General features: G+C 35.3%; 1 protein-coding gene across 5 annotated transcripts in view; it reads left to right on the top strand.

Moving 5' to 3' along the window:
- RFX3 (regulatory factor X3) overlaps window positions 1–16,833 on the top strand; it is a 282,830-nt gene that overhangs the window by 42,940 nt on the left and 223,057 nt on the right. For 3 of the 5 annotated variants that reach the window (XM_037061753.1, XM_037061750.1, XM_037061755.1), the window contains exons 2-3: window positions 3,500–3,558; window positions 7,713–7,786. The exons of 1 other annotated variant lie outside the window; for it this stretch is intronic. In XM_037061753.1, coding sequence (XP_036917648.1) covers window positions 7,753–7,786 — 34 coding nt within the window. In that variant the 5' untranslated portion in view covers window positions 3,500–3,558; window positions 7,713–7,752. The remainder of the gene's footprint in view (window positions 1–3,499; window positions 3,559–7,712; window positions 7,787–16,833) is intronic. One more of the 5 variants, XM_037061751.1, reaches the window with a different exon arrangement.

Below are 16,833 nucleotides of genomic sequence, written 5' to 3'. Positions count from 1 at the left end.
ATCTTAGACAAAGAGGAAGGGAAAGAGAAAGAGAATGAAAGAGAAACATCAGTGTGAGAGAGAGTAACATCAGATGGCTGCTTCCCGCAAGCATCACAACTGAGGCTTGAACCTGCAACCTAGGTATGTGCCCTGACGGGACATTGAACCTGCAACCTTTTGGTGTATGGAACAATGCTCCAACCAACTGAGCCATCTGGCCAGGGCACAGTTGACATTATTTTAAATGAAAATAATTATATTGTATTAAGATCACAAAAATTACATATGCTCAATGTAAAACATTCTGAAAATTCAGAAAGTTACAAAGAAGAAAGCAAAAAAAAAATCATTCTGCTTGGTGATTGCATATCTGCTCCCAAAATTGCTGCCACACTTTCTCAGGGCCTGTCTCAGTGCGTGCCTGTGTGCTCACTCTAGTGCTCTTGAGTGTGCGTCTGCTCAGACATGTGCTCACTCTCTCTCCTGTACAGATGCAGGTCTTATAAAAATTGAGGCATAGAATTTGTTTAACTTTGGTAATTGTATCTTGAACATCTTTTATGATAATATTTTATATCGGCATTATATGAATGTATCATTTACTTAAGCGATTCTCTAGCTAGGTGTTAGGTGATATCTTGTATGTTGATAATTATGATTAATTATATGTGCTCTTTCATGCAGCTGTCCATTTACTTCCATTATATGAATCCTTAGGAATGGAATTGCTGACTAGAAGATGTGGGTGTATTTTGAATGTTTTAATCAACTACTAGATTGCTCTGTAAAAAGGTCATGCCATTGTAAACTCCCACCAATAGTGATTTAATACACACACACACACTTATTTTTTTGTATGCTCTTTGACACTGGGCATGATCAAATTTTGTATTTTTTTCTTTTTTGGCCAATCTGATAGTTTAAAAAAATCATAGTTGGATTTGCATTTTTTTGTAATTAATGACTAAAAAAATTTGAAAAGCATATTTATTAGCCATTTATATTTATTTTGTTGATTATCATTTATATCTTTAACCCATTTTTCTATTGGACAGTTTCTTCTAACCCTCCTCCTTTTAAATTTCAATACCTCTTCCTATTATAAGGATATAGATTTTTATTTGTCATTGACACTGCACATATTTTACCATTTAAAATATTTGCTCTTTTTGATATTATTTTAGAGATATTTTGTTATGTAGATGTACCACTTTTTTCTACTTGGTATTTTTACATTATAATATGATATAACTCATAAAGACTCAGTAGATGGAATAAAGATTTAGATGTTTGAAAAAATGAAGGTTACTTTTTAGATGGGAAACCATTTTGCAGATGAGGAAGGTGATAAATTGCTGATGTTAATTAGATATGTTTACTGTGATTACAGTTTCAGTAGCTGCATATAAAATAGGAATTGTGAGAGTGAGATATTTTGATATAGTTGAAAGACTCCTTGCTTTAAATGCCAGATAGTCCTGGCTTTCTTTATATCTTCATTAACATAGACAACAAATATTTATCAAGTACTGATTGTACATTAAACATTTGTAATAATTCTCTATATACTAGCTATGTGACCATGGACAGGTTACTTAAGTAATCAATATTTGACCAAGTTTATTTATTTGTAAGAGAGGGATAATACCTACCTCGTTGAGTTATTGTAAGGGTTAGTTATAGTTTTACCTGAAGTACCTAGTAGCACCTGACATACACATATAATCAGAAAACAATAAATCAGTTAGTGTTGGTATTGTTATTCTTTATAGTAACTGAACTGAGCATAGTGTAATTTTAGCCTATTGTTATGTATAATATCAGTGCTGTGGTAGTAATTTAGCACATGGGTTAATTAACTATGATTATTATAATTTTATTAATAGAATTGAGCCTAGCTCAGTTGTCTATACTTAGAATCCTATTATATAAATAATACTTTGTATATTTGTATAGCTGTTTAGCTTTCAAAGCCTTTTTCTTATTTCTTGTCTTATTTTTCACTTTACAATTGAGGAGCTGAGATATAGAGAAGAAGATGACTTGTCCAAAGCCATATGGCTTATTATGAACCTTATAAGGTTCAAATTTCCCTCCCACCTATATTTAAGACTCTCAGTCACCCTAGATTGACCCTCATTATGGGAGTGCTCAGAGAATGTGGTCTGAGTGTAACTGCCCAGTCTTCCTTTAGCTTTAGCCATTTTATAGTTTCTTGTGTTTTTCCCATTTCAGTCATGTGAACATTGGCCTTAATGTTTTAGTTTATTATAGCAGTGATTTTCAACCTTTTTTCATCTAATGACACATGTAAACTAATTACTGAAATTCCGCAGCACACCAAAAAATGTGTTTTTTTGTCAATCTGACAAAAACACAAGATAGAATTTTGATTGATTTGTTAAAAAACACTGTTCACCTACCCTTTTTACTCCAAAGTGGGTTTCTAAAAAATCAGGTTCCTGTACTAGTATATAAGGATTTCTGGTACCAGGAATTAACCAGTCAAGCCTGGTGGGTTCAGTTCCTGGTCAGGGCACATACTTAGATTGTAGGTTCTGTCCCTGGTGGGGGTGCATACAGGAAGCAACCCATTGATGTTCCTCTGTCATACCATTGTTTCTCTTTCTCCCTTCTCTCTCTCTAAAATCAATAAACATATCCTTGGGTCAGGATTTAAAGAAGTAAATAAATAAAAGCATTAACCAATGGGACACAACCTTATGTGATGTGAAAGTAAGATGTAACTCTATTATGTGGTTTATGCATTTATAGTTCAAGACAGGACATTCCCAGCTATTGTGTTGACTGTTGTCACTTTTTTTTATTTGACAGATTGAGAGGTCCGTGCCGCTGACTGAGTAGTTGGGTATTGTAAAGCAGATGGAAATCACTGTCTGTAGCATTGGTGGTGGTTACAGTGAATCACACCTCTGGGTATTCATGTTGTGAAGACCCTTTCCTTTCAATTTGGACTGGGTTTGTAGCTTACTTTAACAAATAGAATGCAACAGAATTAAACTGTTCCAGGTCTGGGTGTAAGCCCTAGGAAGGCCAAGTAGCTTTTGCTTTTGTGTTTTTTGGAGACCTGAATAATCATGTAAGAAATCTGGCTACCTTCCCAGAGAGAGCATTTGGAAAAAAGGTCACATGGATACAGAGAGGCCCTGAGATTATGTGGAGAGAGAAGCCTAGTTATCCTAGTATTCTAGCTGAGCCCACTTCCCACCTGTCAGCTGAAAGCTATCATGGCTGACCATCAGAACGGCCTGGCTGAGCCCAGCTAGACTGCAGAATTATGAATGAATAAAATGATTCTTTTCTTGAGCCAAAGGTTTCGGGACATGTTGTTAAACAACAACAAAAGGAGCATAACATGTTCTTGAAAATAAAAGCTTTGCTAAAGGATATTTACTTTTCTTGTCCTCTTCTGACAGTTTTGGTCTTTCCTTGGCTTACAAATATCAGGCAATGTTGAAGAGAGATAATAGTAATAAATTACTTTTTTCCTTTACAGAAATTCACCTTATTCTACCACAACTACATGGGGTTGGCTGATACTTGGTTGAATCTGAGGTAAATCAATCTCGCTGTACTGAATCTCTTCAGAGAAATCTCAGGTGATAGGGTTGCTCTCTGTTTAGGTCTCTGATTCCTCTTCTCTGTTAAATTTCTTACTCCCAGTCTTTTGTGACCACTTTATCACTGTGAGAGTTGACTTGGATTTGGCCTATCTCAGCCAAATAAGACAAGATGGAATAGTCTTTCCTGCTCATTCGAACTGATTTCTGTTGTCCAAAAAAGACTTGGGAAAGTATTCTGGGGCTGAGAGTGAATCTCAGACCAGGAATCATCTTATTTTTGATAACTTATGTATTAGCAGGAAAGATACAGTACAGTGAGACATTGCTCATGCAGTTTATTTTTTTCCTCTCAAAGATTAGTTTCTCTCCTATTGAAATATAATTCTTTCATGCTTCTACTGGAGATAAGAATCAGTGATCCAACATTTTATAAGTATATTTTTAAACAAAAATTTTTTGTTAAAGTGGTTTTTTTGTTTCAAAAACTATGTGAAGATAGATTTAATATTTCAGAGCTTGATTGGCTTTTAGATCAATGGAGTGAGGGCCTCAGTATATTTGCTCTCCCTCTAAAACAACAAGAACCTGGGCAAAATAATTACAATAAACCATTTTAGAATTCTGGCAATTAACCAAAAACAGAGAATGAACTGAAAATCCACTGCCTGAGAGAAAACTACTGAACCTTGAGAAAATGGTGGGGTCTGTGACATTTTGACTTGAGGTGATTTCCATCTTCTCTCCATCCCCAGCTTAGTGGCATAGCAAAAGCTGACAGCATTACAGACAATGGAGAGATCTTACTACTTTTGGAGATCCATTAAAAGTAGCAGCTCCAAAGCACAGTTGCTATTTTGTCCAAGCTGCAGCTCCCTGGGAGAAACTATTCTCTGAGTGGTTGGCTATTTGATTTGACTTGGACCCCAGCTCAGTTGAGGGAAGAAAAAACCTACCCTGAGGGCTTTGCTGAAACAATAGCGACTGTTGGCAACCTATCCACTGCTTAAGGCTGTGATTTCACTTTAGGCAAAGAGTCTGGCCAGAATTTTAAAAGGAATCCTGTAGATTTAGCCAACCATAGGGATGTTGAAAAGCTCCAACATATTCCTGGATGTCCAAAAGGTTGCACAATGTGCAAGAGTGTACACATTCCTAGGGAAGACCTGGGAAAGGAGATCACCTCTGGCTGAGGTTTTATATAAGTAGAAAATGAAGATTAGGGCTGTCTTATAAACTGCCTGAAGATTGAAATGGCACTTATCATAAAGATTCCTTGAGCAAAGGTGGAAAACAGACAGACAAGCATTTAAGGAAATCCTCTGACCAGTCATTGGTTGATCACTAAAGTATACTGACCCTGTGTGACTCCTAGGAATACAGGCTTAAAAATAAAAATAAAAACTTAAAAAATAATTTAGCAGAGAGCTCAGTGACCACACACTAGAGGCAATAAATGCCGAATCTACAGAATGAGTTCATGAGAGTGCTAAACAAATAATCAGCATCAATCAAAACAGAATCAATGTTTAAAAGCCTTGGTAGAGCAGTGTAGAGAATTCTGATGTTCAGTCTCCAACAAAAAAAATTATGAAATCTAAGAAACAGGAAAGTATGCCACATACATACGGGGAAAAATGCAAAAATCGACCAAGGGAAAAATGTCCCTTTGGGTGCCCAGATTTGGACTTAATAGAAAAGACTTAAGTCAGCTTTTCTGAATCTGTTCAAAGAATTAAAGATACCATGTCTAAAGAATTAAACGAAGGTATAAGAATGATGTCCTGCCAAAGAGAATATCAGTCAAGTAGAAATTATCTAAAAGGAACCATATAAAAATTGTGGAGTTTTTAAGTTTAACTGAAATGAAAAACTAACTACATGAGCTTAACAAATATAAATTGACAGATGAAATAATTTGTTAACTTCAAGATAATTCAATAGAGATTATCCATTGTGAGGAGTAGTAAGAAAAGAAAGAAAATGAACAGAGCTGAAGAGGATCAATGTGATGTCATCAAGTGCACCAACATATATACAATAGGAGTCTCAAACAGAGAAGAGCAAAAAAAGGAGACAGAATACTTAAATAAATAACAGTAGAAAAGTGAAATTGAAAATATTAACACATTCAATAAACTCAGTGTATTTCAAGTTGAATATAGCTATCCACACTTAGACACATCATAGTCAAATTTACAAAAGTGAAATTTTGAAAGCAGGAAGAGAAAACATATAAAAGGGATCCTCAATAAGACTAATAGCTGATTTTTTGCCAGAAACCTTGGAGGCTAGAAGACATTTTCAAAGTATTAAAAAGACAGTCAACCAGGAATTCTGTATTTAGCTTAACTTCAAAGATTAAATTAAGACATTACAAATAAAAACTGAGAGTTGTTGCCAGTAGACCTCTCCTACAGGAAATGTTAAGGGGGTCCTTCAATTTGAAACAGAAGAAACTATACAGTAAACTATCCCACATGAGAAACAACAATAGTGATAGTAAGTACATAACTGTTAGGAAAAACATGCATAAAAGTACATATAAATGCATTTTTCCTTGGAACTTTTCTCCTATTTTAAAGACAGCTGCATGAAGGAATGATAAAAATTTGTTGACAAGCTTATAAGGTATCGAGATATACTTCGAAGATAATAATAAAAAGAAAGAGAATGGAGATGTATTACAAGAAAGTTTTTATATATTATTAGAATTAATTCAGACTAGAATTTTATTATCTTTATTTTTATTTTCTTTTGGTAAGATTTATTTTCTTTTTGGTTCTTTTTTAAAAAAAATTTATAAAGATTTGTTTATTTATTTTTAGAGAGAGGGGAAGGGAAGGAGAAAAGGAGGGAGAGAAACATCAGTGTTTGGTTGCCTCTGGCATGTCCCCTACTGGGGACCTGGCCTGTAACCCAGGCATGTGCCCTGACTGGGAATCAAACCAGCTACCTTTTGGTTCTCGGGCCCATGCTCAGTCCACTGAGCTACACCAGCTAGGGCCAGACTAGATTGTTTTTAAATTAAAATGCTAATTGCAAATTCCAGGGCAACCACTGAAGGAAATAATGCAAAAAAATTTAATGTAAGAAACAAGGAAATGAAAAAAGTGCATTAGAAAATATCTATTTAACACAAAGAAAGCAGGAATTAAGGAATAGACGATACTACAAGTTGAAATATACTCTTAAGAATAAAGGTTATAGTGTCTAATTTTCATGTTAAGTAATGTATTTATGTAATCTTTAAATTTATAAAAATTTGTTTTGGGGGAGGAGAGAAAGAGAAGCATTGATTTGCTGTTCTACTTGTTTATGTATTCATTGGTTGATTCTTGTATGTACCCTGACTGGGGATTGAACCTGCAATCTTGGAATATTGGACAGTGTTCTAACCAGGTGAGCTATCTGGCCAGGGCCCATTTATGTAATCTCTAAGGAAATGTTAGCAGTAGAACGTTTTGGTTCATGGAGCCTCTTACGGATTTAATTTTACAATACTACTAGGCACTTATCAGTAGATTTTACACATATAGTGTAAGAAAAATGCACCAAAGTGAAGTCAGTGTGAATAGATCTCATGACCCCTCGGTTTTTAAATGTGCCTTTGTTGCCTGGAGATGAAACAGCTATATATGGAAATGAGAGATGCCCTTGAAGATATCCTTGATTTTGTTTCTGAAATTTGGGTATAGAATATTTAGTTCATCTTCTAAATGTGTGGGAAGGGAGAGAAGATGAACAAAAAGGAATAGAGGAGATCATGGGGAAAAGGCATCTGGAGATAAATACACATAAAAAATGAGCTGTGGCAAAGAGAAATGACCTGGGCAGAATATTTTAGAAGTTATGAGAGGTATTTTTGCCTGCATTTCTTATATATTATTGGTTCTATTCTATAAAAGTGGCTAGTTCAGGCATGATCTCAAAATGGGTTTTCAACATAATTTAGAGCTGCCTCATTTATAATTTACTATGTTTACCTTTAGAAAGTTAAAACCATGTTTAGCTTTGTGATGTGAAGAAAGTTTAATTATGTCAAACAATATATGTAATTTCCTTATTATAGAAGAATTTGCTTAAATGAATTTACTTACAAATGATTTAAACTATAATTTAAAAATGAAATTTTCAATCTGTTTTCAGTCCCAGCACAGTTGAAGAATAAAGCATAGTTGCATCAGTAATGATGACTCACTCAACTGGGAGCATCTCTCTGGGTGAGAATAAGTGATATTTTAAAATACTTCCAAACAATTCTTTTTTAAAAATATATTTTATTTTATTTTTATAAGATTTTTAATTTATTTATCTTTAGAGGGGAAGGGAAGGAGAGAGGGAGAGAAATACCAATGTATGGTTGCCTCAGCCGGGGACACACAATGTATTGTGTGTCCCCTGCCAGGAACTGGCCTGCAACCCAGGCATGTGCCCTGACTGGGAATTGAACTGCGATCCTCTGGTTCGAAGGCCCCTGCTCAGTCTACTGAGCTACACCAGCCAGGGCTATAAACAATTCTGATACAGTGTACCTCCTTTTCATTTTAAATTACACATTTAAAGCATAGAGTCCTAGAATCTTACGGGAATTGGTATTATTAAGAGATTATAATGATTAAAATTGAATTTACTCACGTGAGACTATTTTGTTTTCTTCAGTAATATTAAACCTTTTAATACTTCTATTAGCCTTACTGGAGTTTTCAAGACATTTTTATTCTTAGTTTTTTTTAAACCATATTAACCATTTTAAGTGTACAGTGCAATAGAGTTAACTATATGGACATTTGTTTAGAACAGATGTCTAGAACTTTTTCATAGTACAAACTGAAACCCTTTACCCATTGAAGAATAACTCCCTTTTTCCCCTCGCCTCAGCCTCTGGTAACGGCAAAACTACTTGCTAAGTGTTTGACTGCTTTAGATGTCTCATATACCTCAAGTGGAATCACACAATGTTTATTTTTTTGTGACCGTCTTATTTTACTTAGCATAATCTCCTTAAGGTTTATCCATGTTGTAACGTATGACAGGATTTCCTTTTTTGAAGGCTGAGTGATGTTCCATTGTATTTGTATACTACATTTTTTTTATCCGTTCACCCACTGATAGGCATTGAGTTTGCTTTCACCTCTTGCTATTGTGGCTAATGATGCAATGATCATGGGTATACAAATATCTCTTTGAAATTTTGTTTTTAATTCTTCCGGATGTACATCTAGAAGCGCTGGATTATATAGTAATTCTGTTTTTAATTTTCTGAGGGACTTCTGTGCTGTTTTTTGTAATAGTTGTACCATTTCCATTTCCATTAACAGTACACAGTGGCTCTAATTTCTTTGATCCTTACCAACACTTACTATTTTGTTTTTGCAAAAATTAAAAAAAATTATAGTGGCTATCCTAACCATTCCTAGATTCTTAACTTACTGTTAACATGTTAAGTCTTTATTTTATTTACTCATTTTTCACTTTCTAAAGAAACAGAATAGTTATTTTAGGAGGTTTCCTGCAACTATTGCAGATCTTCATACTTCCCTGATCTCAAACACTAGAACATCATTTGGGGCCAATATTTTATTTTATTTTTATTTTTATTTTATTTTAACTAGATGCCTTTAGTTATTTTCTAAGTTTTATGCTGTTCTTCATTTTTTTAAATTTTATTAAATGACATTGGTTAATAAAATTATATAGGTGTCAGGTGTACAGTTCTATAGTATATCATCTGTATATGCATTGTGTTCACCACCCAAAGTCATATCTCCTTCTGTGACCATGTATTTGACCCCTTTACCTTTTACTACTTTCCCCCACCCCTCTTTCCCTCTGGTAACCACCATACTGTTGTTTGTGTCTGTGAGTTTTTGTTACTTTCAGTTTTATATTCCACATATGAGTGAAATCTTAGGGTTCTTGACTTTTTTCCATCTGACTTAGTTTGCTTAGCACAATGTTCTCAAGATCCATCCATGTTGTCATAAATGGCAGTATTTCATCTTTTATCATGACTGATTGGTAGTCCATTGTATAGATACGCACCACATCTTTATCCATTCATCTGTTGAAAGGTACTTTGGTAGGTTCCATGTCTTAGCCTCTATGAATAATGCTATAGTGAACATAGGGTCATACATCTTTATGAATAAATGTTTTCAAATTTTTCAGTCAGATACCCAAAACACTTTTCAAATTTTTCGGTTAGATGCCCAGAAGAGGGTTTCCTGGGTCATATGATGCTACCTCTATTCCTAATTTCTTTCTTTCTTTCTTTTTCTTTTTTAAGGAACTTTCATACTGTTTTTCATAGTGGCTATACCAGTCCACATTCCCACCAACAGTGAATGAGGGTTTCTTTTTGTTTACAACTTCTCCAACACTTGTTATTACTTGTCTTTTTAATAATAGGCATTCTAACAGGTATGAGATGGTGTCTCAGTGTAATAGTTTTTATTTGTATTTCACTAATGGCTAATGCAGTTGAGCTTCTTTCCAAAAAATAAAAAATAAATAAGAGAACACTATGAAAACTATATTGACTCCATCAGAAAGAGCAATATAAGAGTAGTGGGTATACCAGAAGGAGAAGATAGGGAGAAAGGAACAGAAAGCTACTTCAAACAGTTGATGAGAACGTCCCAAACCTGTGGAAAGAGCTGGATCCTGGAATTTGGTGTTGAATATAGTATAAAACTGGACATTTGAATTTCTTCACAGTGTAACAGAAATGGTGAGACACAGTTCTTTTCTGTTTCTACTTATAGTTTCTAAAATTATAAACTTGCCATAACAGTATCATCATCATAATGGTGATTGCTGTCACTGGGCTGGTTTGTCTGCTCTGCTTTCCAAGCAGTCCATAAATGCCCCATCTTTGAATGTACTACTTCAGTGTGCATCTAATGTGCTCCGCAGCTCTCTGTGAACTTGGTTGTCTCCACCTCACTTACCCTGTGGCATCTGCTTGTGAACCTTACTGTCAGCCATTCCTCACAGATGTCTTGCTAAGTGGAGTTGTGTTGCCAAAGTCTGCTTCATTGCTGGTATATCAGCTCCCTTCTAGTGCCCTGTTACTTGACGATCCTGTCTAGGCATTTAACTAGGCATTTAAGGCTTATAGGTGATGTTTACAATTCTGTTCAAAACAGCAGATATGATAATGCTTCTGATTCATTTAGTTCTCACAGCTATATATATTTGAGCATTTTTTGTTTTGAAGGCATTTAGATGGATTGGGACCTCAACGTCAGTGTTGCTTCTAACTTCTCTCTTTTAAAGACTATACTGTAATATCATAAGGTTGAAAAAAACATTAAATTTGGGGGCAGATCTGTATTCAAGTTTTGACTCTTGCACTTGTTGGCTGACTTACCTTTAGATATTTCTTACCCTCCCTGAGGGAGAAATCTCATCTGTAAATTGAAGATAATGATACCTTTTATTTTTAAGGCTTCATTGATACTGGGAGCTTGTGTTTTTAGGAAGCCTTTTAACCAAGGAGGCTATCACATTAGAATTTCCTTCTTAAAAATAGTGAAGGTGAAGGGAATTTTAGATGGTAGTGGTACTTTTATGAACCATATTTGACAGGAGATCTCTTTTGATAATTTGAGTTCTCATAGTTCATACATTAACTGAAAAAGTCATTTAAAGTAGTAGGCCATAAAAAATGATGTGTGTATCTCACTAACGTATAAATGAACTGTCTTTTTATTAGGCCCAAGGCCTTTCCTTGTAGTGTATAGGTTTGCCAATTGGAACTTCACGTGTTTTGTAAATCTATATTCATAACAATTTCAAGTTTATATTTGGTTCTTTAATGTAGATGAAAAATTTAGACAATTGAAAAGCCATGGTTCTCAAAGTACAGTTCCCAGACCAGCAGCGTCAGCGTCCTGTGGGAATTTCTCAGCATGTAAAACCTTTGGTTTCCCCATACTTACTGAGCCAGAATCTAAGGGGATGGGGCCCAGCAATTCATGTTTTCACACAGCCTCCATGCTAAAGTTTAAGAAGCACTATATATTTTAGGCTTTACCTCAGTTTTTATATTCTCTTACCTTTCCTTCTTGCAACAGAAATGTTTTATAGTAACTTGGTTTTATCAAGTCTTTTCCAAGTTTTGACCTTAGTTTTAGAGATACCTTTTATTTTTGGTTTCATGGTTTATCTAATGTTTAACTGATTAGCCAATTACAGTAATGATAGAACTCCCCTAATGGGGTTTTGGATTAAAACTACTGGTTTTGGGAGAACATATAACTCAGCCTTTGGGAGTAGAACTGTTGAGGGGCACACCAAAGAGTAGTTGACACAGTGAGTTTTCATCACACCATGGGCATCTGTTGGTGTGGTTGGAAAGGAAACGGAAAGTGTGGGTCTGTAAGTTGGACAGGTGAAGCCTGGTATGGAGATCTTCTCAGCTGTATTTTTTTCTATATAAGCTTATGGATTTCTCTGATCTATTTATCTTTATAGTCCTTAATTCAGTATGCATGTTTTAGACTTTTGTTGGTCTAAGTAGTCTTCTTGGCTGGATCCTAAAGTTTAAAATTTGTTTTTAATTACTCCCAGATCTCCTCAGAGATCAGAGGTCAATATTATGGAGAAAGCACAGAATCCACCCAGTGGTTTAAATGGAGGATGTGTGCATTTTATTGTTGACTGCATACAGGACAATGTGTAACAGCTAATTCTTGAAGTAGAAAACATGAAAATATTCTTTCTAGTCTGAGACTGTAGCTCTTGCTCTATCTTGTAGTGTCTACTTTGATTTTGGAGAAACAAGTCGTGTGTGATGGGAGAATTCAGTTCAATACATCCTCATGGCCATTCCTGTCACAGTGTAGGTGAAATATATGTCCACTTTTGAGATACTTAAGAGTTTTCATAAGTTGACCTGAAATCTGACCTACTGAGTTGAATATTGCTCTGTGGCAATATTCTGGGTGGAGTTTTGATTGAGCTGCTTTTAAAAGTGTATGTTTTTAACTATATTGCTAATTGCACAGAGGGAAAGGGTCTGAATAGTCTGTCTAAATCACATGTGGATCGTCTCATTGTTGAAATAGAAATATTAATAGAAACTACATAATGCAAAGAAAGTTAACTATTGCATAACAAAATCAGGATATTGTAACAGTTGACGAATAAGACAGCAGTAACTAGTTCCACCGAAGTTGTTCAGGTGCGGATTTGATACTGCTTAGTGTTCGTTCTTCAGTGACATAGCAACCTGGTCATCCCACCAACAAAGTAATAGGTGCTGTCAAGCTGATGGAAAAAGAATGATTGTTACTTAAGTGCTTAAGAGGAATTGAAGTTTTCGTTAGAGATAGACTCTAAATCCACATATTTGATATGCATAGCATAAATTGTGAGTCTTTAAATTTACTTTTCTGTCTGGAGAAATATTTATTTCAGTAATGAAAATCTTAGTTTTTCTTCAAAATTAAAGAAAAATGAGGACATAGCACAGAAGATAATTATTTGTTAAGTTTTGAATGGTAACTATATGTTAGTGCTATTTATGTGTTAATCATTTCATCATAGCACCATCTTTTTAGATATTTTATCTAGATTTATCTATATTTTATCAATGGAAAATGGATTTTAAAAGCTGCTAGCTTGCCAAAGAACATCTAACTAGTAGGTGGTAGAGCTGGGCTTTGAACAGTGGTCTGTTTAACACTAAAGCCCAACCTTTTAAATACTATTTTACAACTTAATATCCGGTGTTTTAATATTCCTGGCCTGCTTTCAAAAACTTTTCCTGTCATTTCCAGAGATAACATTCAATAACTTGACAACAGTGACCTTTCTAAACAAATATAGAGTGTTACAGAGCCAGATGGCCAAAGATTATATTTTTTTTTTTCTGGCTGAACATAAATTGCCTGCTCTAAGACTGATAAAATCCAAAAAAAAAAAAAAATCCTTCTGTGTCCCAGGACTTCATCAGGCCACGTGGCAAGCTAGTGCCTTTTATCATGAGCCAGTCCTGAGAACAGAACCTTATATCTTTATCCTGTAATTTAGATTAAGGCTTATTGAGAGAACAAGAAACTTTTACTAACTGAGATCATTCTAGGCTTCAGTAATGGCAGTGCATTTGAGTAGGAAGATTCTGAGGAATTAGAAACAAAGGCAGTAAGTAGTATTACTATCTGTCCTATTAAGTGGACATAAGCAAGGAAAAGGCTTATAACTCAATAGATTTATAACTCAATAGATTGCCAAATTAGGTGTATTTGGGTGGTTTTTTTTTTTGTTAGGAGTTAAGTAGGATTTTTATAATAATTAGAAACCTATTCTTGAGCCTTCAAAATCTGGGTGGAAGCCCTTTTGACAATCTTACATAAATATCTTCCGAAAGTACGTACATGTCTCATAAACTTACTGTATTAGAAATGTAAGTTACTATATCACACATAGGCATAAACATAATGCCTTCATGAGCTCAGTTACACTTAGTGAAGTTCAGATTTAGAGAGACCAGGTTACATAGGATAGGCGTACAGATGTTTGAAAGATACGCTGAAGCCAACTTGTAATTGACAATAAATTACGTAACAAAAGAAGCACTGGATTTGGAGTCTGGAGAACTATGTTTGAGGCCTCTGTACGGATCCTTGAGCAAAGGATTTAAATTTTCTGGGAATCAGTTTTCATTATTTGTAAAATGAGTTTAGAATATTACCTGCCTTTTATTACAGAGCTATTCTGAAAACCAGTCAACGGGGCATGTGACAAAGTTACGGCGATGTACAAATGAATGCTGTTGTTATGGTTGCATCAGCTAGGTCATGGGAAGTATTCTAAATCATGAAGAGGACAGACATGCATTTGGAATTGCTCTGCTATTCACCACAGTCGTTTTGAGCCCTCTCACCTAATCCCTCTCACAGTTGTGAGAATTACATTAGTGTAAATGCTATCTTAAAATTTTTATAGAATAGTGATTGAGTAGGAATTGTAATGTTATCTTGAATAGATTTCAGAAAGTTGGAAAAGAAGTAGGCAGAGGCTTTTTAGCTGTTCCCAAATATCTTAGCGAGATAAACAACCCAAGAAATATTAGAATGATAATGCAAGAAGGACCCTTGAAGGTCATCAGTCATATCCTTTTCATTTCAAAACTAAGGATTGCCTCCTAATTATATTTTTCTCATTTCTGTCATGTGTATATTTATATGGGATAACACGGTCACCAACATCATTTCTAAAGGATGGTAACTGTCTCTCAATCTCAATAGATAACAAATTTCTAAAAATGTAAAGCTAGAGAAAAACTCTGCTAGGAGGTGGTATTATGTTGTATAAAGAATCTGGTCATTGTTCTCAAAAGTAGAGATGGACCACAGCTGTAAAAAAGAAGGAAATCTTACCTTTTGTGACAGCATGGATTGACCTAGAGATCATTATGCTGAGTGAAATAAGCCAGTCAGAGAAGGACAAATACCATATGATCTCACTGATATGTGGACTCTAATGAACAGAATAAACTGACAAAGTGGAGACAGACTCATGCATGGATACAGAGAACAGACTGACAGCTGTCAGAAGGGAGGGGCTTGAGGGCTGGGTGAGAAGGCTGAGGGGATTAAGTAAAAAAAAAAAACAGGTCATGGACATGGACAATAGTGTGGTGATTGCTAAAGGGAAGGAGGAGGTAGGTGGGACATAGAAGAGGGTAAAGGGGGAATAAATGATGCTAGAAGAAGACTTGTCTTGGAATGGTAAACATGTAATACAATATACAGATGACAAATTGTAGAATTATATACCTGAAACCTATACAATTTTGTTACCCAATGTCATCCCAATAAATTTTTTAAGAAGTTGAGATGGAATCTTAATCCTGTCTGTACTAATTTGGGGACCTTGGGAAGTGTACTTAGAGTCTTGTGTAGTGTAATTACTTAACAATACAGTTTTTTGGTTGCAATTTAATAATTTTTCCCATTTTTATTATTTTTATTGTATTTTTCCACTAGCATTTATCCCACTTACACCCTCTTCTGCTGCTACCCAACCCCTCCCCACCATAGTCACCACACTCTTGTCCATGTTCATGAATCCTTTTTCTTTTTCGCTTGTTCCCTCTACCCCTTCCTCCCCCAGGGATGTCAACCTGCTCTCTGTCTTTTATTTTGTCAATATTTTGCTTGTTAGCTCAGTTTGTTCATTAGATTCTGCATGTGAGTGAAATCATATGGTATTTGTTTTTTTCTGACTGGCTTATTTCACTAAGCATAATGTCCTCAAGGTCCATTCATGCTGTCTCAGAGGGTAAAATTTTCTCTTCTTTTATGGCCCAGTTCTATTCCATTGTGTAAATGTCCCATAGTTTTATCCACTTACCTACTGATGGACACTTGGGCTGCTTCCAAATCTTGGCAATTGTAAGTAACACTGCAGTGAACATAGGGATGCTTATGTTCTTTCAAATTAGAGTGCCATCATGAGGCAGTTTTATATGTAATTTTCTCCATACTGCTTTCCACTGTGGCTGCAACAATTTGCATTCTCACCAATAGTGCAAAAGGGTTCCCCCTGTGTCCACATCCTTGCCAGCCTTGTTTGCTGATTGGTTGATGATAGCCGTTCTGACAGATATGAGTGATATCTCATTGTGATTTTAATCTGCATTTCTCTGGTGATTAGTGACATTGAGTGTCTTTTGATATGTTGGTTGCACATCTTTTTCAATTACAGTTTACATTCAGTGTTATTTTTTATCAGTTTCAGTTGTACAACATAGTGGTTAGACAATCATATGCTTTATACTATTCTTTATGTATCATATCCAGGGTTGTCCAACCTGAGGTGTGTGCGCTGCTTGCGACCTGAGATGGCTATGAATGTGGCTCAACACAAAGTCATAAATTTACTTAAAACCTGTTTTTTGCTCATCAGCTTTCATTACTGTTTGTATATTTAATGTGTGGCCCAAGACAACCCAGAGATGCCAAAAGGTTGGACACCCCTAGAGGCCATGTTAACATTGTGCTCTAAAAAAGTACATGAAGGTGGTTATTCTTTCCTTGTACTCTTCTCCCAAGTGTATGTCTATCACTTTTAGAGAGAGAGAAAGGGAGAGAGAGAGACAGTGTTGTGAGAGAGACACAAATCAGACCTTAACAGCTTTCACATGCGATTTATTGAATGCGAGATGAGTTTGCTCTTCATGCTATGATATTTACATTTCTTGACTTTTTCTCCCTTGTCTCCAGGAAATATGGTAGTGATTCCTTAAGATTACAAG

The sequence above is a fragment of the Sturnira hondurensis genome, unplaced genomic scaffold, assembly GCF_014824575.4.
Source record: "Sturnira hondurensis isolate 20B ecotype Veracruz unplaced genomic scaffold, ASM1482457v3 Scaffold0013515, whole genome shotgun sequence".
Classification (NCBI taxonomy): domain Eukaryota; kingdom Metazoa; phylum Chordata; class Mammalia; order Chiroptera; family Phyllostomidae; genus Sturnira; species Sturnira hondurensis.
This window is presented reverse-complemented; position numbering and strand designations above follow the sequence as displayed.